General features: G+C 41.4%; 2 protein-coding genes across 11 annotated transcripts in view; both read left to right on the top strand.

Moving 5' to 3' along the window:
• LOC308676557 (U1 small nuclear ribonucleoprotein 70 kDa-like) overlaps window positions 1-13,135 on the top strand; it is a 36,267-nt gene extending 23,132 nt beyond the window's left edge. The window contains exons 10-11 of one of the 2 annotated variants that reach the window (XM_081342418.1): window positions 9,374-10,031; window positions 12,087-13,135. In XM_081342418.1, coding sequence (XP_081198544.1) covers window positions 9,374-9,995 — 622 coding nt within the window. In that variant the 3' untranslated portion in view covers window positions 9,996-10,031; window positions 12,087-13,135. Of the gene's footprint in view, window positions 1-9,373; window positions 10,232-12,086 lie in introns of those variants that run through there. The other variant, XM_081342417.1, reaches the window with a different exon arrangement.
• A 196-nt stretch (window positions 13,136-13,331) lies between these two features.
• On the top strand, window positions 13,332-24,265 carry LOC308676559 (uncharacterized protein). Of its 9 annotated transcripts, none has more exons than XM_081342425.1 (6): window positions 13,332-14,182; window positions 14,524-14,636; window positions 15,276-15,345; window positions 17,316-17,437; window positions 18,903-19,066; window positions 19,198-24,265. In XM_081342425.1, exons 1-5 carry the CDS (start codon window positions 14,087-14,089, stop codon window positions 19,018-19,020), a joined length of 519 nt encoding a protein of 172 aa, XP_081198551.1. In that variant the 5' UTR covers window positions 13,332-14,086; the 3' UTR covers window positions 19,021-19,066; window positions 19,198-24,265. The 9 variants fall into 9 exon arrangements, 4 of the variants coding, with proteins under 4 accessions (XP_081198551.1, XP_081198552.1, XP_081198553.1 ...); XM_081342426.1 differs by having other exon boundaries at window positions 19,354-19,366; XR_014028315.1 differs by having other exon boundaries at window positions 17,148-17,437; window positions 18,903-24,265.
• Window positions 24,266-24,533: the final 268 nt, after the last annotated feature.

Raw genomic sequence — 24,533 nt, 5'->3', positions numbered from 1 at the left:
GTGGGCTTAATGCTGCATAAAATAGTGGGTAGAACCATAGAAAGTTTTCAAGCACTTCTAGAGAGAAGTTTCCTGAAGATGGGCTCCAGCTTGGAAGACAAAACCTCTGGGCCCAGTGACTGACCCAGATTGGATCCTGCAACATTATCCTGGGACATGTATATTCGCCTACATTCGTGAGTTTTCAAATACTCAGTGATAGGAAAATGGCAGTAAGTATCAACAGCGTTCCGTGCGCCTTTGGTGTCTAGTCATGCCGGCCACATGACCACGGAGACGTCCTCGGACAAGTGCTGGCTCTTCGGCTTTGTAACGGAGATGAGCACCGGCCCCTAGAGTCGGAAACGACTAACACATGTGCAGGGGAACCTTTACCTTTACCTTTACCTTATCAACGGAAAGCCTTGCAACATGACAGTTCTGCAAGTTTACATTCCCACTGTGGGCTCAACAGTAGAGAACTTCAAAGAATTCTACACTGAAATTCAGGGGACTCTGAAACCAACACCAAAGAAAGACATTATCTGTATTATTAGAGGTTTCAATGCAAAAGTAGGAGAAATGGAAAAAAAAACAGGGATCACAGGGAAGTTTGGCCTTGGTGAACAAAATGAGGCAGGAGAACATCTGATTCAGCTATGCCACAAACAGCAGCTAAGCATAATGAACACATGGTTTGAACAACCCAAGCAGCGACTATACACTTGGATTTCACCAAATGGAGAATATTGAAACCAAATTGACTACATATTATGCTAAAAGAAATGGAAAAGTTCCATCCTCACTGTGACAATGTTCCCTGGTGCAGATTGTGGATCAGACCATGAACTGTTAGCTGCCAAGGTAAAGTTCAGGTGCTGCAGTGTCAAATGACCACCCATGATTCAGAAATTCGATGTTGAGAAGATTGCCCCAGCATGTGCAGTTGAAGTTAAGAACAGATTTGAACTGCTCAACATCACACAAAGACAACCAGATGAGCTATGGGAGGAAATAAAAACAACTGTCACTGAAGTAGCCCAAGAACATAACAGGTGAAACTCGAACAATTAGAATATCGTGCAAAAGTTCATTTATTTCAGTAATGCAACTTAAAAGGGGAAACTAATATATGAGATAGACTCATTACATGCAAAGCAAGATAGTTAAAGCCGTGATTTGTCATAATTGTGATGATTATGGCGTACAGCTCATGAAAACCCCAAATCCACAATCTCAGAAAATTAGAATATTACATGCAATCAATAAAACAAGGAGTGTACATACAACAATATCGGACCTCTGAAAAGTATAAGCGTGCATATGTACTCAGTACTTGGTTTGGGCCCCTTTTGCAGCAATTACTGCCTCAATGCGGTGTGGCATGGAAGCTGTCAGCCTGTGGCACTGCTGAGGTGTTATGGAAGACCAGGATGCTTCAATAGTGGCCTTCAGCTCTTCTGCATTGTTCGGTCTCATGTCTCTCAACTTTCTCTTGGCAATGCCCCATAGATTATGGGGTTCAGGTCAGGTGAGTTTGCTGGCCAATCAAGCATAGTAATCCCACGGTCATTGAACCAGGTTTTGGCGCTTTTGGCAGTGTGGGCAGATGCCATTTCCTGCTGGAAAATGAAGTCAGCATCCCCATAAAGCTCGTCTGCGGAAGGAAGCATGAAGTGCTCCAAAATCTCCTGGTAGACGGCTGCATTGACCCTGGACTTAATAAAGCACAGTGGACCAACACCAGCAGATGACATGGCTCCCCAAATCAACACAGACTGTGGAAACTTCACACTGGACTTCAAGCATCTTGCAGTGTGTGCCTCTCCATTCTTCCTCCAGACTCTGGGTCCTTGGTTTCCAAATGAGATGCAAAAGTTGCTCTCATCAGAAAAGAGGACTTTGGACCACTGAGCAACAGACCAGGTCTGTTTTTCTTTAGCCCAGGTAAGACGCTTCTGATGTTGTTTGTTGTTCAGGAGCGGCTTGACAAGAGGAATACGACATTTGAAGCCCATGTCCAGGATCCGTCTGTGTGTGGTGGCTCTTGATGCACTGACTCCAGCCTCAGTCCACTCCTTGTGAAAGTCCCCAACACTTTTGAATGGCCTTTTCCTGACAATCCTCTCCAGCCTACGGTCATCCCTGCTGCTTGTGCACCTTTTTCTTCCACGCTTTTCCCTTCCACATAACTCTATTAATGTGCTTTGATACAGCACTTTGGGAACATCCAACTTCTTTTGCAATTACCTTTTGAGGCTTTCCCTCCTTATGGAGGGTGTCAATGATGGTTTTCTGCACAACTGTCAGGTCAGCAGTCTTCCCCATGATTGTGATTCCTACTGAACCAGACTGAGAGACCATTTAAAGGCTCAGGAACCCTTTGCAGGTGTTATGGCTTAATTAGCTGATTAGAGTGGGACACTTTGAGCCTAGAATATTGCACCTTTTCACAATATTCTAATTTTCTGAGATTGTGGATTTGAGGTTTTCATAAGCTGTAAGCCATAATCATCACAATTATGACAAATCACGCCTTGAACTGCTTTGCATGTAATGAGTCTATCTCATATATAAGTTTCCCCTTTTAAGTTGCATTACTGAAATAAATGAACTTTTGCATGATATTCTAATTTTTTGAGTTTCACCTGTATTACATTCAAGAAACCAATGAAATTGGCCAGATGGATATCAGAAGCTACAATAGAGACTGCAGAAGAGAGAAGGAAAGCAAAAGCCATTGGTGACAGGGAAGAAATGCAAAGACTAAATGCAAAGTTCCAAAGAGAGGCAAGAAAAGATAAAAGAAAAGTACTGGGCTGATGAGAAATGTAAGAAACTGGAGGAAGCAGCCATGAGATTAGAGAGTTTCACTAATGGCAAGAAGGCCCGAAACCCCTTTATGGCAAGAAAGGCTATGGACAGAGGACGTGATGGGCAGGAATTGCATGACCAACAAACAATCAGAGAAAGATGGCAGGAATATGCAGAACTTTACACAAACAAAAAACAAGGCCAAGCTGTAAGAGGAGAAACTCACCTACCTGAAATGGAACCAGATATCCTGGAGGAGGAAGTAGTGTGGGCACTCAACCATTTGGCTAACCACAAAGCTCCAGGAGTTGATGGAATTCCTGCAGAGTTGCTGAGACCACTGCCAACAAAAGCACTGACAGTGCTTTGCCAAAGTGTATGGAAGTCTGGTCAGTGGCCAAAAGAATGAAAAAGGTCAATATTTATCCCAATACAAAAGAAAGGTGATATGAAAGACTGTTCCAACTACCGAGCCATAGCCTTGATACCACATGTGAGTAAAATTCTTTTGGAGATAATCCACCAACGTTTGAATCCAACCTCCAGCAGAGAACTGCCTGATGTACAAGCAGGATTTCGGAAAGGAAAAGGAACGCATGATCATATTGCCAATCTACGTTGGATGATGGAAAAAGCAAAGGAATACCCAAAAGACCTCTCTACATGTGCTTCATTGACTACACGAAAGCCTTCAACTGTGCTGACCATGACTAGCTCTGGAATTGCCTAAAAGAACTGGGAATATCACCACACCACATCCACTTCATTCAGTCATATGGAGACAAAATGATTCAGAATTGGAAAAGGCACTCAGCAAGGTTGTCACCTATACCACAGGTCAGCAACCCGTGGCTCTGGAGCCCCAGGCGGCTCCTCCTGCGGCTCCCAGTCGTCCTTCACCATTTACAGAGACAGAGACAGAGAGAGGCACTTGCGCTTCCCTTTCTCTCTCTCTCTCTCTCTCTCTGTGTGTGTGTGTGTGTGTGTGTGTGTGTGTGTGTGTGTGTGTGTGTAAAAGAGAGTGGCCTCAACACTGTTTTCCAAGAAGCTGACAAGCTTATTGGGTGGGGCTCCTGCCTTTGCTGCATCTCCACAGGAAGCAGCAGAAAGCAGGGCAGGAGAGCCAGCCCAATAAGGATGTGTGTCAGCTTGTCCGAGAACAGCATGAAGCCAGCTTGCCAGGTGAGCAGAAGATCGGAGAGAGGGAGAGAGAGGGAGGGAGGGAGGGAGAGAGAGAGAGAGAACTCATGCACAGTAGCCTCTATTTCTTTTTAATTAAACTCTTCAATCAAGCTCCCCACCTTGTGTGCGCACGCATGTGCGCACAAGTTTTGCGGCTCCCAGTGTTTTTTTCCTCTGGGAAACGGGTCCAAGTGGCTCCCGACCCCTGACCTATACTATTCAACTTGTACACAGAAATAGTTATGAGAAATACACATTTGGAGGAATCTACCATTGGGGTTAAAATCGGGGGTAGGAATATCAACAACCTCCGATATGCAGATGATGCAACATTGCTCACAGAAAGCAAGGAGGATCTGGAGTGGTTAATCCTGAGAGTCAAAGATGAAAGTAAAAAATTTGGACTTAACATCAAGAAAACAAAGATAATCACAACTGCAGAGAACACACTGGTCAGAATGCAGATCAACAATGAGACCATTGAGAAACAGTAAAGGAACTCATCTTCCTGGGCTCTAAAATTGACCAACATGGTGACTGGAGCCTTGAGATCAGTAGGTGTATAGCACTTGGAAGAACTGCAATGTCTGGGATGAATAACATCTGGAAGAGTAAAGACATCAGCCTTGCAACCAAATGTAGATTAGTTAACTCATTAATTTTTCCAAATACTACTTAGGGCTACGAAACCTGGACTCTGAAAATGGCAGATAGGAGAAGGGTGGATGCCTTTGAAATGTGGTGCTAGAGGATAACCTTGGCGGCTCTGAAGGAGGCTGTGCGAGACAGAGGGGCATGGAGAGTGTTGATCCATAGAGTGCCTAAGGGTCGGACATGACTGAATGGCTGATAACAACAGATGCAGAGTGAGGATGGGCATCTGATGCTTTGCTAGCTAAGCTGCAAAACCAAGAGGTACTTCACACATCCAGGGATGGAGCAATCAAGACCAGTTATGTGATATCCCACAAAATCACAAAAAAACAGTAAGCCATTTTCTGATTGGGAGTTTATGAAAGTGTTTGATGGACTCTGCAGCGCTAATATGTCCCAAGAAAAAACAGGCATTTGAGAGAGTGCCCCTCTCCAGACTAAACTGTACAGGACATCACCAGAAATCTGGAGCTACAGCTGCAAAACAAAGCAGAGAATTTTGACTTTTTCTCCTTGGCTTTGGATGACAGCTGCAATGTCCATGACACAGCTAGTTACTCATCTTGGTACATGGGATAATGAAGGACTTTAAGATTATGGAGGAGCTAGCAGCAATGCAGTCAATGAAAGAGACAACAACAGGGAGTGATTTGTTCACAGTGGTAAATGCATGCTTGGACAAGCTGGCAAGTGTTACAACGGATGGTTGTCCAAATCTGATGGGGAAAGATGTCAGATTTTTGAAGTGGATGCAGGATAAAGTGACTGAAATGAACCCTGAACAGAAATTGGTATTTTTACATTGTATTTATACATCAGGAGGTGCTGAGTAAGTCAGTGCTAAAAATTAACCATGTTATTGATGTTAATTAAAATGGTTAACTTCATCAGGGTAAGAGCATTGAATCATAACACTTTTGGAGGAGCATGAGACTGATCATAGTAACAGGCTACCACACAGCTGTCAGCTGGCTCGGCCTGGGCAAAGTGCTTAGGGTATGGGACCTGACTGCAGAGATTCAAAAGTTCTGTGAGAAGAAAGGGAATGACATCCCAGAGCTCTTGGATGCAGACTGAATCGCAGATTTTGGATTTGCTATTGATGTGACTGCACCAATGAATAAACTTGTCAAGACCCACTTCAACTCCACATCTTAAGTAAGCAGAACTCTTGGAAACAATTTCTTCCAATAGGAACTTTTATTAAGAGTAGTTGGTAGGCATAATAGACAGGATCTGAGATTTCCCGCGCAGCGCAGTAGATTATAGTATCCCCAAGCAAGACCCCACCCCATAGATCGGCTGCCTGATGTGGGATGGCCAATCCCCAAGTGTTAAGTCCATTGTGGGAAACGGGGAGATAACATCGGCCCATCTCCAGCTCACGCAGCGAGGGTCGGCGGCTTCTTCACACCTTCCTCTGAGAGCGTAGACATAAACCAGGCACTGAGGTTACATTCCTTATTTCCTCCTTTGTTCTAACTGACAGTTTAAAAGAGAGTTCAGAGAGAGAGAACGCAGGAAACAAGTTGTTACATTTCAGCGGGCGGGTCGAGGATACAAACCCAATAAACAAAGTAAAGGATTACATTGTAGCAAATAGAGGAAGTGAAAGTAATAACCCTGCAGGCACATCCTCCTTCCCCCTTGGGAGTATGGCAGACCCCAGGGAAAGGTGGGATTTGTTTTTAGATCAGAGAGGATAGAAATGAAATGAAATGAAATAGGAATGGGTTCTGACATCCTGCCCCCCTTAAAAATAGGAGAGATCCACCTGTAGAGAAAACAAAACAGGTATAGAGGTCAGTCTGGTTTGTTGGGATATTCTGTGTGAAACCTCTTTAGTAGTTTAGGTGCTCTGACGTGACGTTTGAGGACCCACTCGTTTTGTGAGGAGGGAAGGTGTTTCCAGGCTACTAGGTATTGAGTTGCCCCATGATACTTCCTAGAATCTAAGATTTCTTTTATCTCAAAGTGTTGTTCTCCTTCAACCATGATTGGAGGTGGTGGTGGGGGAGTTTTGGCCGTAAGGGTGACTGTTGTTCTCTCTTCAAGCTGCAGTGAAAAATTGGGTGTATTTGCCTGAGGTTTTTGGGTAGTTCTAATTCTACTGTTACTGGGTTTATGATTCTTTTAATTGGAAAAGGTCCAATATATTTTGGACCAAGTTTTTTACAGGGCTGTAGGGATTTTAGGTATTTTGTAGACAAATATACCATTTCTCCTACAATGGCTTAGGGTCTACTCTCTTTTTATCCGCTTGTGCTTTGTATGCTTGTCTAGCTTTGTCTAGGGCTTTCCTAACCACTGGCCAGGTTTTTTGTAATTGTGCTATCCATTCTTTCAGCGATGGGATTGCTGGTTCGTTTGGGGTTAGTTCTGGCATAGGGTTGAAACTTTGACCAGTGGCTGCTTGAAAGGGAGTGTAGCCTGTGTTAGAGTGGACTGCGTTATTGTAAGCAACTTCTGCAAAAGGGAGTAGGTCTGTCCAGTTCGTTTGCTGGAAATTAATAAAGCATCTTAAGTATTGCTCAAGTACTGAGTTCGAACGTTCCGTCTATCCATTGCATTGAGGATGATGACTAGATGACAGTCCCTGAGTGGTTCCTAAGAGAGATAAAAGTTCTTTCCACAATTCTGATGTAAATTGCACTCCCCTATCTGATATGATGTGTTGGGATGCCCCATGCAGTCTGTAGATGTGCTGCACAAATAGTTTTGCTAAGGTTTTTGCAGTGGGGATCTTTTGGCAAGGGATAAAATGCACTTGTTTTGAGAACAGGTCCTTAACCACCCAGATGACAGTGTTTCCATTGCTTTCTGGTAATTCCACTATAAAATCCATGGATATTTCCTTCCATGGGGCTGAGGGATTCGCCACTGGTTGTAGCAGTCCGGGTGATTTCCCTTGCAACCTCTTGGCAGCTGAGCAAGTTGGGCAGCTGGCCCCGTAGCTTTCTATGTCCTTTTTCATGGATGGCAACCAAAATTGCCTTTTAATTAAATGTAAAGTTTTTATAAATCCAAAATGCCCTGCTGATTTTGCATCATGGCACAGCTGCATGAAAATGACCCTCTGGGTGGCTGGTATATATAACTTCAGGCATAATAGACAGGATCTGAGATTTCCCGCGCAACGCAGTAGATTATAGTATCCCCAAGCAAGACCCCACCCCATAGATCGACCACCCGATGTGGGATGGCCAATCCCCAAGTGTTAAGTCTGTTGTGGGAAACGGGGAGATAACATCGGCCCATCTCCAGCTCACGCAGCGAGGGTCGGTGGCTTCTTCACACCTTCCTCTGAGAGCGTAGACATAAACCAGGCACTGAGGTTACATTCCTTATTTCCTTCTTTGTTCTAACTGACAGTTTAAAAGAGAGTTTAGAGAGAGAGATAACGCAGGAAACAAGTTGTTACATTTCAGCGGGCGGGTCGAGGATACAGACCCAATAAAGTAAAGGATTACATTGTAGCGAATAGAGGAAGTGAAAGTAATAACCCTGCATGCACATCCCTCCTCCCCCTTGGGAGTATGGCAGAACCCAGGGAAAGGTGGGATTTGTTTTTAGATCAGAGAGGATAGAAATGAAATGAAATAGGAATGGGTTCTGACAGAACTAAATACCAAACTGCAATGCAAGGACCTTTTTGTACATGAAATGTACAAGTTTGGTGAAGGCTTTCATGAGAAAGTTGCACTTACTTTGAAGCCAAATGGAGGACAACATTCTCACCCACTTGCCAACACTAAAAGAAGTCACACCATCAGCTGATCACCTCCTCAGGTACTCATCCATGTTAGGTGCACTACATGGTGAGTTTTCAAGGCAATTTTAAAACTTCAAAACAGTTGAGAATGAAATGCACATTTTTTCCTTTTACCTGCAGTGTGGATAACACACCCAGCGATGTTCAGCTCGAATTCATTAACCTGCAGTCTGATACACTACTGGCAGAGCACTTTAAGTCAGTATCACTGCTTGATTTTTACTCTTCTCTCAAAGAGAACTTTCCATACATGAGGAGGCATGCTCAGAAGATGTTAGTACTCTTCTGATCTACCTACATATGTGAATATTCTCAGTGATGATGTTCAACAAATCCATATACTGATCCTTTCACTGATGATCACCTGTCAGCTGTCCTTCGCATATCAACCTCAGACATTCAACCAGACTTAAGTGCACTTGTTCAAACCCAAGATAGACTGGATTTTTCTCACTGAACAAGAAAAAAGAACTGTAAAACATCAAATGCACTTAATTGCTTTTTGTATAAAGTTAATTAATTGCTGGTCTTTAACATACTGCAAAACATACACATTTTCCTTATTGTTTTTATGAAGGTTAAAAGTATGTTAAAAATAAATAGTGATATGATTGGCATTTTTATTATTTTTACTGCTATATTTGACCTACTCCACATTTTCATAGCAGCATTGTAACATGTTCTTACCAGTAGCAGCTAATCAAAACCATTTAATTTACAGCTTTTTATAAAGTGATAACATTAATATTGAGCACAATTAAGTTTAGTCTGTTGGTTTGGACATCCACAACAGTCCCAGTTTCTCATGTGGCCCCTTGGGAAAATTAACTGCACACTCCTGCTCTTGATCATAATGGAAGCTACTGCTTTTTCTTGATGAAAAATCTATATTGTATTGCTGATACTGTGTGCTCAGACTGCTAGTTTTTTCATTCTACTTGTCTGATGCTTGCTTTACCTTGGCGCTCTCAGGGATAGGGAACGTGAACGTGATCGCCGAGACCGGGACAAGGAGCGGGAACGGCGTCGTAGTCGATCCCGAGAACGCAGGAGACGAACACGGAGCCGAGAGAAAGAGGAGCGGAAACGCAGCAGGGAACGCAGCAAGGATAAAGACCGGGAACGCAAGCGTCGGAGTCGTTCTAGAGACCGCAAGCGGGATCGGGACCGGGACAGAGAAAAGAAGGAGGAGTTGCCAGAAGTGGGAGAGGCCCACCCTGATGAGGTTACCCTTGGCGAGATAGATGTAGATGGGATACAGGTGAAGCCTGAAGGGGGTGAGAAAGGTAGAGAGAGGGACCGGGATAGGGAGAAGGAGAAGGAGAGGGACCGTCGGCGTAGTCATCGTGACAGAGACAGGGATCGTGACAGAGAGCGTCGCCGTGATAGGGATCGAGATAGGGATCGTGAGCACAAGCATGACAGGGCTGAGCGGGGTGCAGAAAAACGGGAGGAGAGGGGGCAAGACAATGGGATGGGAGAAGCATTGGAGGAAACCAGTCAGGATATGTTCCTGGACCAAGAATCCATACAATCAGCTGATGGCTACTTATCTACTGAAAATGGATACATAATGGAGCCCCCACTGGAGTGATGAATGGAGACACTTCCTTGTCCCTTGTCTAGCCAGGTGAGGCTCTACTTCCCAGGCTGCTAGCCAGTGAGGCTGTCAACCAGTTGAGGTAACTGATTTTAACTGGTTTTGTTTAGAAGGGTAAGTGTTTGAGGTCTGTTTATCCCATCCCATCCGTTCTTAATATGTAACTTTCCACCAATCTCTTGTGTATTTGGATATTTTTGTTTAAACAAGAATAAAGTGTTAAAAAGGTTTTCTTCATGTGAAATGTATATGAGATTGGAATGATTGAAGATGTGCTTTTCTGATTCTAGACTGCTAGTAAGTGAGAGATCTGTTAGAGGTATCAAGTTACAGTGACAGAAAAAAGTATTTGATCCCCTGCTCATTTTGTACGTTTGCCCACTGACAAAAAATGATCAGTCTATAATTTTAATGGTAGGGTTTTTTTAACAGTGAGAGAGAGAATAACAACAAAAAAATCCAGAAAACTACATTTCAAAAAAGTTATAAATTGATTTGCATTTTAATGAGTGAAAGAAGTATTTGACCCCTTCGTAAATCATGACTTGGCAAAAACCTTGTTGGCAATCACAGAGATCAGATGTTTCTTGTAGTTGGCCACCAGGTTTGAACACATCTCCGGAGGAATTTTGTCCCACTCCTCTTTACAGAAGGTTTTCTCGTGATCTTTTTACTCCCTACTAGCAGCAACACACAACTGAACTTTTTCATTACCTTTTTATCCTTTTCTACTTGCTGCTTCTTCTTCCAGCCTCTCTCTTCCCTTTCCCCCATAGTACCACAAGCAAAAACCTGACTCACTATCAGTATGTTTTCAGCAGCAGTTTGGCATGTACAGTGAGGGAAAAAAGTATTTGATCCCCTGCTGATTTTGTACGTTTGCCCACTGACAAAGAAATGATCAGTCTATTAATGGTAGGTTTATTTTAACAGTGAGAGACAGAATAACAACAAAAACCAGAAAAACGCATTTCAAAAAAGTTATAAATTGATTTGCATTTTAATGAGTGAAAGAAGTATTTGATCCCCTATCAATCAGCAAGATTTCTGGCTCCCAGGTGTCTTTTATACAGGTAAGGAGCTGAGATTAGGAGCACTCTCTTAAAGGGAGTGCTCCTAATCTCAACTTATTACCTGTATAAAAGACACCTGTCCACAGAAGCAATCAATCAGATTCCAAACTCTCCACCTTGGCCAAGACCAAAGAGCTGTCCAAGGATGTCAGGGACAAGATTGTAGACCTACACAAGTCTGGAATGGGAAGCAGCTTGGTGAGAAGGTGACAACAGTTGGTGCGATTATTCACAAATGGGAGAAACACAAAATAACTGTCAATCTCCCTCCATCTGGGGCTCCATGCAAGATCTCACCTCGTGGAGTTTCAATGATCATGAGAACGGTGAGGAATCGGCCAGAACTACACGGGAGGATCTTGTCAATGATCTCAAGGCAGCAGCTGGGACCTTTGTACATATGTACAAAGATAAATCTGTTAAATGCTGGAAATGTAATCAAATACCAGACTCGTATTATCACATGTGGTGGACATGTCCCAAAGCAAAAAAGTATTGGAATAAAATACACCTATGGTTGGAAGCAATGATAAATCAACATATAGATTTAAAATGAGAGATATTCCTATTGGGCATGTTACCAGAAAACTATAATAAAGGTAATACATATTTAGTTTTACATATTAACAGCAGCTAGGATAGTATATGCACAATATTGGAAAAATGAAGAGACCCCTACAGAGGAGAATATAATTAAAAAAATAGTGAAGTGCGCAGAATGGATAGGTTAACGTTAAAAATTAAAGAAAAAGAAACTGAATAATATATAACATGAGATCTGTTTTACCAATGGTTAGCTGACAGAAACAGAAAGTTGGAAATATGAGAAAATGTGGATTATACTGTATGAGGAAGAACTATAGCAGATTAGTAAACATTTTGATTGTTATTCAATGTCAATGTGAAAAATACTATTTTTAACAACATGATTGCTATTTCCTAGTACTTGATTGTATTTTGATAAATTACTATGAATGTGATGATTATTATATTCTAATATTTTTATACCTAGACAACACACACTTCAATACAGAAATGGAATCTTTGATGATAATAATATAACAACAACAACAATAATAATAATAGGCAGCTGGGACCATAGTCCCCAAGAAAACAATTAGTAACACACTACACCGTGAAGGACTGAAATCCTGGAGCACCCGCAAGGTCCCCCTGCTCAAGAAAGCACATGTACGGGCCCGTCTGAAGTTTGCCAATGAACATCTGAATGATTCAGAGGAGAACTGGGTGAAAGTGTTGTGGTCAGATGAGACCAAAATCGAGCTCTTTGGCATCAACTCAAGTCACCGTGTTTGGAGGAGGAGGAATGCTGCCTATGACCCCAAGAACACCATCCCCACCGTCAAATATGGAGGTGGAAACAATGCTTTTGGGGTGTTTTTCTGCTGGGGATAGGACAACTTCACCGCATCAAAGGGACGATGTACAGGGCCATGTACCGTCATGAGTCCTCCGGGAATAGGGCGGTATATAAATTTGATAAAATAAATAAAAATAAATCTTGGGTGAAAACCTCCTTTCCTCAGCCAGGGCATTGAAAATGGGCCGTGGATGGGTATTCCAGCATGACAATGACCCAAAACACATGGCCAAGGCTACAAAGGAGTGGCTCAGGAAGAAGCACACTAAGGCCCTGGAGTGGCCTAGCCAATCTCCAGACCTTAATCCCATAGAAAATCTGTGGAGGGTACTGAAGGTTTGAGCTGCCAAACGTCAGCCTCGAAACCTTAATGACTTGGAGTGGATCTGCAAAGAGGAGTGGAACAAAATCCCTCTTGAGATGTGTGCAAACCTGGTGGCCAACTACAAGAAACGTCTGACCTCTGATTGCCAACAAGGGTTTTGCCAAGTCATGTTTTGCAAAGGGGTCAAATACTTCTTTCACTCATTAAAATGCAAATCAATTTATAACTTTTTTGAAATGTGTTTTTCTGGATTTTTTGTTGTTATTCTGTTACTGTTAAAATAAACCTACCATTAAAATTATAGACTGATCATTTGTCAGTGGGCAAACGTACAAAACTAGCAGGGGATCAAATAATTTTCCCCTCATTGTACTACAGAAAACCACAAGCAAAATCTGTTTTTATTGAAGGCAAGAGTATAATTATGCTTAACTGAGGTTATGCTTCCAAACCCTCAGCTTCTTTGCTCCCACTTACATAACACCCAGTACTGAAAGAGCATCCATGGCTAATTTCACTAAATAGTCACACCAATGTGATTTAATTGAAGAGCAGCCTCTTGCAAGCAAATATGGGCAAAGGAAAGAAATACATCAACTGGATGAATCATACCTGAAGGGAAAAATTTGAGAACAGAATAGCAGCATGGTGTGCAGAGAGAAATGCACAGAGAAGCAGATGGGAACAAGCTGTGTTGGTTTGCACCTGAACTGTTTTCTCATAAAGGTTAGATTTTTAAACTGAAAAGAGAGAGAATGAAATAAAGTACTTGCTTACCCAGTCGGCAGGTTAATCTGGTGTTTTGGTAGCAGGCGCTGCCGTAAAGGAGCTTCAAATATAACCGAAGGCCTTTAGACTTCTGAATGAAAATAAACATTCGTACAGGAGACCATTTTATAACAGAATGTTGCTCAAAATTGTCCCAAGTCCAAAAATGAAATGAGTTTAATTGGCTACTGTGCCTACGAAATAAAAGACTTGCCTGCTTTGATGTCACGGTGACGGCAGGCACGATAGCTATATTTTGCTTATGTAAAGATTCATCCAGCGATTGGTTTGTTCAAATGATAGAGTTCGTTTTATGTTTGCGGAAAAAAATGACATCTGCTTATGCACTGTCAACTTTAAGCCAAATTCTGGAGGAAACGTAGGTTTAGCGTCTCTGCGCATGGAACTTTGTGGACAATGGAAGAGTCTCCTACTTGACCTAAGCAGCACCTGGGAACCACGGGCCTTGGCACACGTGTCCAGGCAGACACACCATTAGCTCAGGGGCAGGGCTACGTGCCAGGCTTCAAAATCCTACATGCACTTCCCATCCTTCTGCTTTGACGTGCAAGGCTGCGGTGGGGTTTTTGGATGTGAAAATGGCAGCGTTGGTGGAGCCTCGGGCTGGAGAGAGGTAAGCATGGAGTTTGGGAATGGAGGTTCATGGCGAATATGCCTGGTGGACTGGAGAGGGGTGCTTGGGCAGTCTTTGGAGCAAAGGAGGGGATGCGGTCCTGACTGGAATCTAGCACCCCTGACTGAGAGGGGGCTGACAGAGAGGACAGAGTTCCCGCGCCTAATCTGCAGACCTTGGGTATCTTGAGGGATGGTGACATAGAGTCCCCCTTAGTGAAAAGCAGCGCTCCAGAATGGTGAAGCTGGAGGCCGTGGCTGGGTTACAGTTTTCCTCCACTCATCTTGAGTTCGGTCCCAAATGTTCTGCAGGACTCTCGATTCTCTGTTCCGTTTTTGTAGATGTGGTTCGGGCGGTCAAATTGCTGCAACACAGTGGGGAGGTGCCCCCCTCCCAGAAATTGCAAGCCCTTCAGAGGGTGCTACAGAGCAAATTCTGCTGTGCCATATGAGAGGTGAGACTGAGAAGTTTGTCCTATTTAAGCTGCCCCTCCTTGCTTCTCCTGTCTTCCATATCTGTTTTTTAACCTTTTCCCCCACTTCAGAGATGAACTCCTATAGAAAAATGTTTGAGAGTAGTGGGGCTGGAGTTAGAGTGCCAGTTCTGCAGAATATTTAATACAAGTACTGACTGGGTTTCTGCCCTATGCTTAGACTGGGCTAAAAGGTGGTTGGGAAATTTTGTGGGAACCTAGCCATCTTATCACATATGAACCAGATCCATGTTAAGGGCATCATGTATTTGATTTGTCTGGGTGTAGATTGCTACATTACAAAGCACATAGTTGTGCTGAAGGTCTTCCCCTCATTTCCCAGTACCCAGTGAAAATGCTTCATCACCTCCCAACATGTAATGTCTAATAATTGCACAGTGTAATGCAAATCATAAGATTCTTCTTTCAATCCACCCCCTACCACCATTTCAGTCTTTTTGCTGTTCTGCATCAGATCGTCTCCCAAGATTTCAGTTAACCTCTTCCATTTCTCTGTTATTTCTGAGTTTCTGATTTCTTTAGCCTCCTGTTTCCTAGCTTGAATTCTGCAAAGTCTTGCCACTGTAAAACCTCTGTGTCCTCTCTTGTATCTCTGGACAGGTTTATGAGCAGCTGTATGACACTGGATATTTCAGGAAGTCCTGAAATTCAGGCACATGCCACTGCCAAGGTAATTCAACAAGCCTGTTATGGTGCTACCACTAAGAGCGCCACAGAAGTCAGGATCTGTGTCTTGCCCTCTGTGAATCCAGGAAAAAAACACAGCTGCTTTAAAGTTGTTACTGACAGATGCCATAAGCACATTCATGTGCTTTCCAAATCACATTTTCTCCTTCAAAGCTGCATCTTCGTACCCTATTACAGGGGTGTCAAACTGCCGGCATTATGCGCCCACCCCAGCTCCGGCAATGCAAAAAAAGTCATGATACATTGCGACATGTTACATGACGCAGCATGTTTTGACACACCTTTTATTTGCATTCCCTTATTCTCCAGAATGATAAACATCCCAATGCCCTCTAGCTATCCTATCCATTAGCCTCCTTTTAAGGATTCATGATCTACCAGGGTTGTGTAATGAATTGGATTCAAAGGTAGAAAAGTATTTTGGGACATATGGGGCCAATCAGTAATATGTGTCTGCCTTCCACAACTGCAGCAGAACTGGAGAAAAGATGTATTTGGTTTCAGACAGGTGTTGCATGACTACCCCTAGCTGGGGGGGGGCGCTGATGCCATAACTTGGCAGCTCCTTCCAAAAGAAACTACACTTGGCATTAATATTTGTATGTAAGATACCTGCTTATGACCATTTATTTGCTAAGGAAAATATTCTGCTGATTTTTGTTTTGAGGACTTAATTATTTTGAGCTGTATATAAATAAAAGGGTTGTGTTTTTTCCAGCCTATTGATTTTAAAAGAAAAGGGGTTGTCCTTCACACGCAAACAGGGATGGTCGTAGGCTGGAACAGAACAGTTTGCCTCCTTCAGACTCCCACCCCTTACTATTATGGAGCAGCTATGTGCTGAGAATGCCCAGCTCTCCCAACAGCTGGCTTTGTTGGCAGCTCAAGTAACTCAGTTACAAGCACACATCCCTGCTGCTCCACCACCACCCAGGAGAAAATGCCAAGTTGTGATGCCGGACAAATTTGATGGCAACTTGGGACAATGCCATCTGTATATCAGTGTGAGAGCGGCTGATTTCCCCACTGACCGGGACAAAGTGGTGTTTATGATAAGCCTTTTCTCTGGTGCTGCAGCTCGTTGGGGCACACCCCTGCTAGCCCAACCTAGTCCATTGTTGGACAACTTTGTGGGGTTTTGTAATCATATGTGTCTGATGTATGAGGACCCCATAAAGACACAGACTGCTACCTGACGCCTGAAAGCTCTGAGGCAGGGCCGACACCCCCTACAGGGCTATATCAGCAATTTTCGGCTGCTTAGCCAGGATTCAGCCTGGAATGAGGCTGCACTCGTGGACACTTTCCAGGATGGATTGTCGGAGATGTTGGATGAGCTGGCCCGTGTTGATATTCTCTCAGACCTCAATGGGCTGATCCATCTCTGTTTGCAGATCGATGCTCGGCTGCAGCAGCGAAGGAGTCCCCGTGCCACCCCAGAGACCCATGCGGCCACTGTTGTGCACGAGACCCCGGTGTTCTGTTCCAGCCTACGACCGGCCCTGTTTGAATGTCAGGGACAACCCCTTTTTATAGTCAACAGGCTGGAAAAACCCAACCAAATTTATTTACAAAGAAATCAAAAGTTCAAACAAGAGTTAAACGGGAATAACAGACCAGGACTCTAGCAGAAGATCTTCAAATGGTTGTCTTCAGCAACCAGCACCTCCCACACCTTCCCCTTTTATCAGCAGTCCCAAGGCATGGCTTCTCATTGCCTTCTCTCACCGAGTTGCCTCATTGCCTTTCTCTGTTCTACTCTGCTGGATTGCCTCCTGCTCCTAGAGTCCCTGAATAGATCCAGCTGTGAATCATCTACGTCCAATACCTCATGCTCACACGGCTTAGTCTCATGAGGAACGTGACGGGAGGGGCCAGGCTGAGAGTCCTGCAATGCATCAGAGCCTCCCTCTGACACCAAAAGCTCTCCAAACCCCTCCTCCTCCTCTTCAGAATCATCAGACTCAGCTGCTGGTATCACAGGCTGACGCTGAATCACAACACCCGGTACAGAGGGAGGAGCCAATGGAATTAGGTGCTGCCAGGCTTCGCCTATCGGTGACAGAAATAAACAGGTGACGTTTGGGGGTATGTGTGTTTTTACTGTGGGGACTGTGGGCATTTGGCCGCCTTCTGCCCCAAGAAGCAATGAAGGGCATCAGTGACCGAGTCTGCCCCGAGAAAGCCAACTATTCCTCTGTCGAGAAACGCCCCGAGCCCAATCTAAAAGGTGTGTTAGGTCGGGCGTCCCACAACACCGAGCGACGTCTTTCCGATGCTCCCTGTGGACCTCCACGGCATCTGATATTGGAGGTACGTCTGATCCTCCCCGGAATGCCGAAGGGGATTCCAGTCCATGCCTTAATTGACTCTGGGGCCACTACAAATTTTATGGACTCAGCATTTGTGGCCAAATGGGCTGTTCCCCAGTGCCCGGTGGAACCGCCCATGTTAGTGGAGACTATCGATGGTCGAGTACTCCTGTCTGGGCCAATTAAGGCCGCCATGCAACCATTATGTATGGCCATCAGTTCACATGAGGCCATCCAGTTCTATATGACCTCAGATCTGCATTTCCCTGTGGTCTTGGGACTGGCGTGGCTCCGGACGCATGACCCACAGATATATTGGTCACAGAATGTGGTCACCTTCCCAAGCTTACAGTGCATGGACCACACCCGCCAGATCTGTGGCAGCCAGGTGGAGGGTTCCCCAGGGGTATCCTTGCCCTCCGAACTGACTGATTATGCCGATGTGTTCAGCGAGACGGAAGCGGATCAATTGCCCCCGCACAGGCCCTATGACTGCCCCATTGATTTGGTCCCTGACGCACCTCTCCCAGTGGGGTGTTTATACTCCATGTCGGACCCTGAGTTGTCCACATTGCGGGACTTTCTGGACAAAAATTTGGCTCGGGGGTTTCATTCGGCCCTCGTCCTCGCCAGTGTGTGCACCTGTGCTCTTTGTCAAAAAGAAGTCCGGCGAATTGCGGATTTGCTGTGATTATAGGAAATTAAACGCCATCACAGTGCACAATCGATACCCGCTGCCCCTCATCCCCGAACTCTTGGACCAGCTCCAGGAGGCAAAGATTTTCACGAAACTGGGCTTGCGTGGAGCTTACAACCTTGTCAGAGTTCGGTCGGGTGATTATTATTATTATTATTATTATTTATTAAATTTATATGCCGCCCTTCTCAGGGCAGCTCACAACAATAAAAAATTAAAAATCATAGAATACAAAGATTAAAAAAGAATTAAACAATAAATAAAGAAATAAAGGACAATTTAAGCCGATAAAAACAAATTTAAAAACCGACTTCCTGTTTGGTAGCGTCGAGGCAAGTTGGAAAAGTCAGTGCTCGGCTTTCCAGCTTGATTTTTTCTTCGTCTAACAACCCTTAAAGGGTTGAAAGTTGCCTTGGAGAGGCAATGAAGTAGGAGGGGCCTTCAGGAGCTCGGATCGGGGCACCCGATCAGAGCGAACTATAAGACCCTCTGCAAAACGAAGATAAAAGGCTGTTTTTTATCGTCAGCCAGACGCCTCCAGCGGGAAGCAGAAATCACAAATCAGAGAAACTCCGACAGCGTGTTGAACCTGGGTGAGCAGATTGTTTCCTTTCCTTCTCTCAGAAGATTATTAATGTTGAATCCCTGATGATAAGAGCTGGAAGGCAAAGACCCTCAAGATTTATGAGCGGCAGGTAATTATTTGGGGTGGAAGAGATTCTTTGTTTAAAAATATCGGACTTGGACATTGATAAATAAGCTAAGGAGGACATCTAGTGGTGAAAAAAAAGAAGAATGGAATTTCTGTAATATTCTTTGTTGATAGAAACGTGACCTTAGGAAGAACAGCTGCAGTAAGATAAAGCTGCTTTCTTATGAGACTGAGTTTCAAAGCTACTTTTATTGAACTGGAATAGTTTAAACAGACACTGTTTTTGCCATAGACTGTAACCTTCAAAATGACTTCATCTAATATTACTAGACTTACGAAAAAAACCACCTCTGCACCCTCAGTTGGCCAATCCAGCCCTACAACACATGGATCCATTGAAGCCATGTTACAAAGGGAAAAGACCACAGTTCAAAGTGAAACACAGACTTCATTAAAATTTATTCAGGATCCTATCTTGAAAAATCAAGAGACTGTGGAAAAACATTGCTTGGAGACACAAGGGAATCATAGAATTACGCAGGCAACATTGGAGAAGTTAAATGAAGAAATGATGGCTATAAAGGGGAAACTCGAATCTCAAAATCAAATGATACTACAAAATCAACAGAAGATATATAAGATTGAAGAAAAAACAGGTGAAAATGACAAAAAGATAGAATTTTTACTACAAGAAAATGAAAAGTTGGATAATGAAATTAAAATTTTGGAAATGGCAAATGCGGAACATTATTTGAGATTCCAAAATATTCCTGAAGATAAAGCAGAAAATATAGAAGAGGTGATTATTGATATCCTGGAGGAGGCTCTTAAGACAGACAGATCCGAAATTTACCTTGAGCTGGACGGGGTTTTTCACTTCAATTCAAGTTATGCAAGAAGAAATAAATTACCAAGAGAAGTACATGTACGGTTTGCAAGGAAGTCAACAAGAGATGAAGTATTGCAGAAAGTAAGAGATGAACCAATACAATATAAAAACAAATTGTGGTCTTAAAACAGATACCTAAAAGAATTAGAGATTCACGAAGACAGTACCATTTTCTGACTACGAAACTTATAGCTAAGGGTATAAATTTCAGATGGCTGACACCAGAAGGCATTTTAATAAACTGGAACAATACAAGATACAGACTTGATTCAATTTGGAAAGCAGAAGATTTTGAAGAGGAAGAGGAACTTTGGAGGAAGAAGTAAAAAGAGGCCAAGAGGAAAGTAAGGAACAGAAACAAGTAGAGGAAGAGCAGATCCAAGGAGCAACCGCATCAACAAAAGAACAGGAAGAGGAAGATCTTCAAAAGGGGAAAGATGAAAGACCTGCTAAAGAACAAAGATCTACCAGATCGGCCAGATCAAAATATAAGTAATGGAAATGGATAAAGAAAGTGGAATTTTTTCAGTAAATATAAATATAAATGGACTGAATTCTCCAATTAAAAGAAACAAGATTTTTAGGAAATTATGGAAACTAAATTTGGATATAATTTGTTTGCAAGAAACACACATAAATGCACAACATCATAAATTGTTGGAATATCCAAAAATTGGAAAACTTTATTATGCATCAGCACAACAACAAAAAGAGAGGAGTAGCTCTATATATTAAAGAGACAATACATTTGAAAATGGTATACTCAGATGAAGAAGGAAGAATATTAATGGTGGAGATTTATCTGCATCAAAAACAAATATTATTGGTGGCAATATATGCACCGAATAACAATCAGGATAAATTTTATAAAAATTTACATAGAAAAATAGTAGAAATGGAATATCAAAATGTTTGTTTACTAGGAGACTTTAATGCAATAACAGATGGAAAAATTGACTATAAAAGTAACAAAACAAAGAAAAATGGTAGAGGAAAACGACCTAAGACATTTTTTGATATGGTGGAGGAAATTGGACTTCAAGATGTCTGGAGGGAAATAAACCCACAAAAATTACAATATACTTTTTACTCAAATAGCCAGACAACTTGGTCAAGAATTGATACGATTTGGATGACTGCGGATTTGAGAATGAATGTGCAAGACATTGAAATAGAAATAGGTATATGGGCAGACCATAACCGTTTGAAAATGACCTGGAAAGAGATACAAAAAAGACCAAGATGGACTTTAAATTGTTCTATATTAAAAGAAAAAGAATTTATAGAACTAACAAAAAAAGAGATGGAATTTTTCTTTAAAGAAAATAAAAAAGAAGATACTAAGACACAAAACTTATGGGACACTGCTAAAGCATATTTTAGAGGTATAGCAATATCGTATATGGCAAAGAAAAACAAACAGAAAACAGCAATATATATCACTAAGAGAAGAATTTGGAAGATTAGAATTAGAACTGCAAAAGAATCCCCCAAAAAAGACTTTAAAAAGAGATATGGACATGATAAAACACAAATTAAATTTGGTAGATTCGGAAAAAGTGGCAGAACAGATAAAAAGAGTGAAGCAAATTTTTTTTGAAAACGCTAATAAACCGGGAAGATGGTTAGCTTATAAACTTAAAAAACAGAAAGAAAAAAAATGATTCACAATCTGCTGGACGGGGAAGGTTATTTACAATACATAAATGAAGAAATTAAAAAGATAGTTAAAGAATTTTATAAAGACTTATATGACAGGAGGGAGATTCCAATAGAGAAAGTTGTAAAATACTTAGAAAACAGTAACCTTCCGAAGATTCCAGAGACATTTAAAAATATATTAGATGAAGGAGTTATAATGATGGAAATAACAGAAGCTATAAAAAGACAAAAAAATGGTAAATCTCCTGGTCCAGATGGACTCCTGGCAGAATTATACAAAAGTTTGCAAGAGATATTAAGCGATCCGTTGAAAGATGTTTGCAATGGACTTTTAATAGAAGTGAAAATGCCAGCAACGTGGATTGAAGCAAACATTTCTTTAATACCAAAAGACGACTCAGATCTGACTCAGATTAAGAATTACAGACCGATCTCACTACTTAATGTGGATTATAAAATTTTTACCTCAATAATGGCAGAGAGATTGAAAAGATATTTGGTTGAATTTATACATCCAGACCAAAACGGTTTTTTACCGAAGAGACAAATTAAAAGTAACTTAAGAATGATAATAGACATACTGGAATATTATGAATTACATCCAGGGAAACAAATGGCATTAGTATTTTTAGATGCTCAAAAGGCATTTGATAATCTCTCTCGGCAGTTTTTAATTTATCAATTACAAGCAATGGATTTTGGTCAGAATTTTATAAATATGGTAAAAACGATATATAGTAAACAAAGTGCCAAAGTGATTGTGAACGGAGATTGTACTGAAAGCTTTGAAATAAGGAAAGGCACAAGGCAAGGATGTCCTCTATCCCCTCTGCTATTCATTTTTACTCTGGAAGTCTTAAATCGAAATATAAGACAAGATATAGAAATTAGAGGTTTGGAGTTAAAAGGTGAAATATATAAATTACAAGCATTTGCTGATGACTTGGTATTTATTTTGGAAGATCCCTTGAAGATGATTCCAAAATTGTGGGAAAAATTGGAACAATATGGTGAAGTAGCGGGATTAAAAATTAATAAAGAAAAAACTAAAATAATAGTGAAAAATGTAACAGATAAGCAAAAAAATTGAATATCAGAGGTGGTAGAAGTACAGATAGTGAAAAAGGTAAAATATTTGGGTATATATTTATCAGCTAAATGCTCAACATTAAAAGAAGACAACTATATAAGACTGTTGAAACAAATAAAGTTAGACCTGGAAAAATGGAAGAATTTAAAACTGTCTTTACTAGGAAGGATAGCTACAATTAAAATAAATATATTGCCAAAGATTTTATTCTTGTTCTAGACAATCTCAATAAAACTTGGACTTTTTTTAAAGAGTTGGACTCCTTAGTTCTGAAGTTTATATGGCAGGGAAAAAAAGCTAGAATAAAAAAGAAAACTTTGCAAGATACTAAAGAAAATGGGGGTTTTGGTTTACCTGAATGGACTTTGTATTATCAAGCATCTGTACTGACATGGGTAAAAGAATGGATAATGCTTAGGAATAAAAGGTTGTTATATTTGGAGGGACACGATTTACAGTTGGGATGGCACGCATTTCTATGGTATGGGAAAAACAAAATTCATAGATATTTTCAAAATCACTATTAGAAATGCTTTGATAACTGTATGGGAAAAAATCAAAATGAAAATATATGTAAAAATTCCAGGGTGGTTATCAACAATTGAAGCTTTTTCACACGTAAATTTATTAGATTTTGAAAAAACGTGGACATACAAAGATATTTTAAATATTGATGGGACATTAAAATCGAAGCAAGAATTGGAACATCAGGGTATCAACATGTCATGGTGGGTACATTTACAAATACCAAACAGATATGAAAAAGACATGAAAATGTTTGAATTTTATAAAGAACAAAATGTGTTTGATAAGATATTATTAACTTCTGATGAGAAACTAATTAAAAAGTTGTATAATTTTTTGTTAACTTTAGAGATGGAAAGTGAAAAAATCAAAGGGTCAATGACAAGATGGGCGGAAAACTTTGGTTATAATATAGAATTAGAAGAGTGGCAAAAATTATGGGAGAGAAATTATAAATTGACAATGTCAACTGCATACAAAGAGAATTTGTATAAAATGTTTTATACATGGCATTTACCTCCAGCTAGATTAGCAAAAATGTTTTAAAATGTATCAAGTAAATGTTGGAAATGTAAATGTAATATAGGTACATATTATCATACTTGGTGGACATGTGATAAAGTAAAAGCTTATTGGAGGAAAATACATACTTGGCTAGAAAATATATTAGGAGAACATGTAACATTTAATCCTGAATTATTTTTATTAGGTATGTTACCAGGAAAGACTAATAAACACAATACATACTTGGTTTTACATATTATAACTGCAGCAAGAATAAGTTATGCACAATGCTGGAAAAATGAACGAGTACCATCAGAAGAACAACTAATGAAGATACTGGAATGTGCAGAAATAGACAGATTAACTATGAGATTAAAGGATAAAGAAGAAACAGAATATTATGAAAGCTGGAACTTATTTTATAAATGGTTGGAAAAGAGAACCAAAAAGTGAAATTTGTATATGTATTAATGGATTATGATCTCAGCTCACACGTTGTTTGGTAAATTAACATATGTATGTAAAGAATAAGAAAATAAAATATAAACATGAAAAAAAACCAAATTTAAAAACCATGATCAGTCCAGGGTGATGAGTGGAAGATGGCATTTGGTACTTAGTACGGACACTTTGAGTACACGGTGATGCCTTTTGACCTGACCAACGCCCCCGCAGTGTTCCAGCATTTTATGAATGACATTTTCTGGGACTTGTTAGATCAGTTTGTCGTGATCTATTTGGACAACATCCTGATCTACTCCCTGTCGCGAGAGGTACACCATCAGCATCTCCTTCAGGTCCTGCAGCGACTCCGAGAACATCGGCTGTATGCCAAATTGG

This window comes from Vipera berus (genome assembly GCF_964194415.1).
Source record: "Vipera berus genome assembly, chromosome: W".
Taxonomy (NCBI): Eukaryota; Metazoa; Chordata; class Lepidosauria; order Squamata; family Viperidae; genus Vipera; species Vipera berus.
This window is presented reverse-complemented; position numbering and strand designations above follow the sequence as displayed.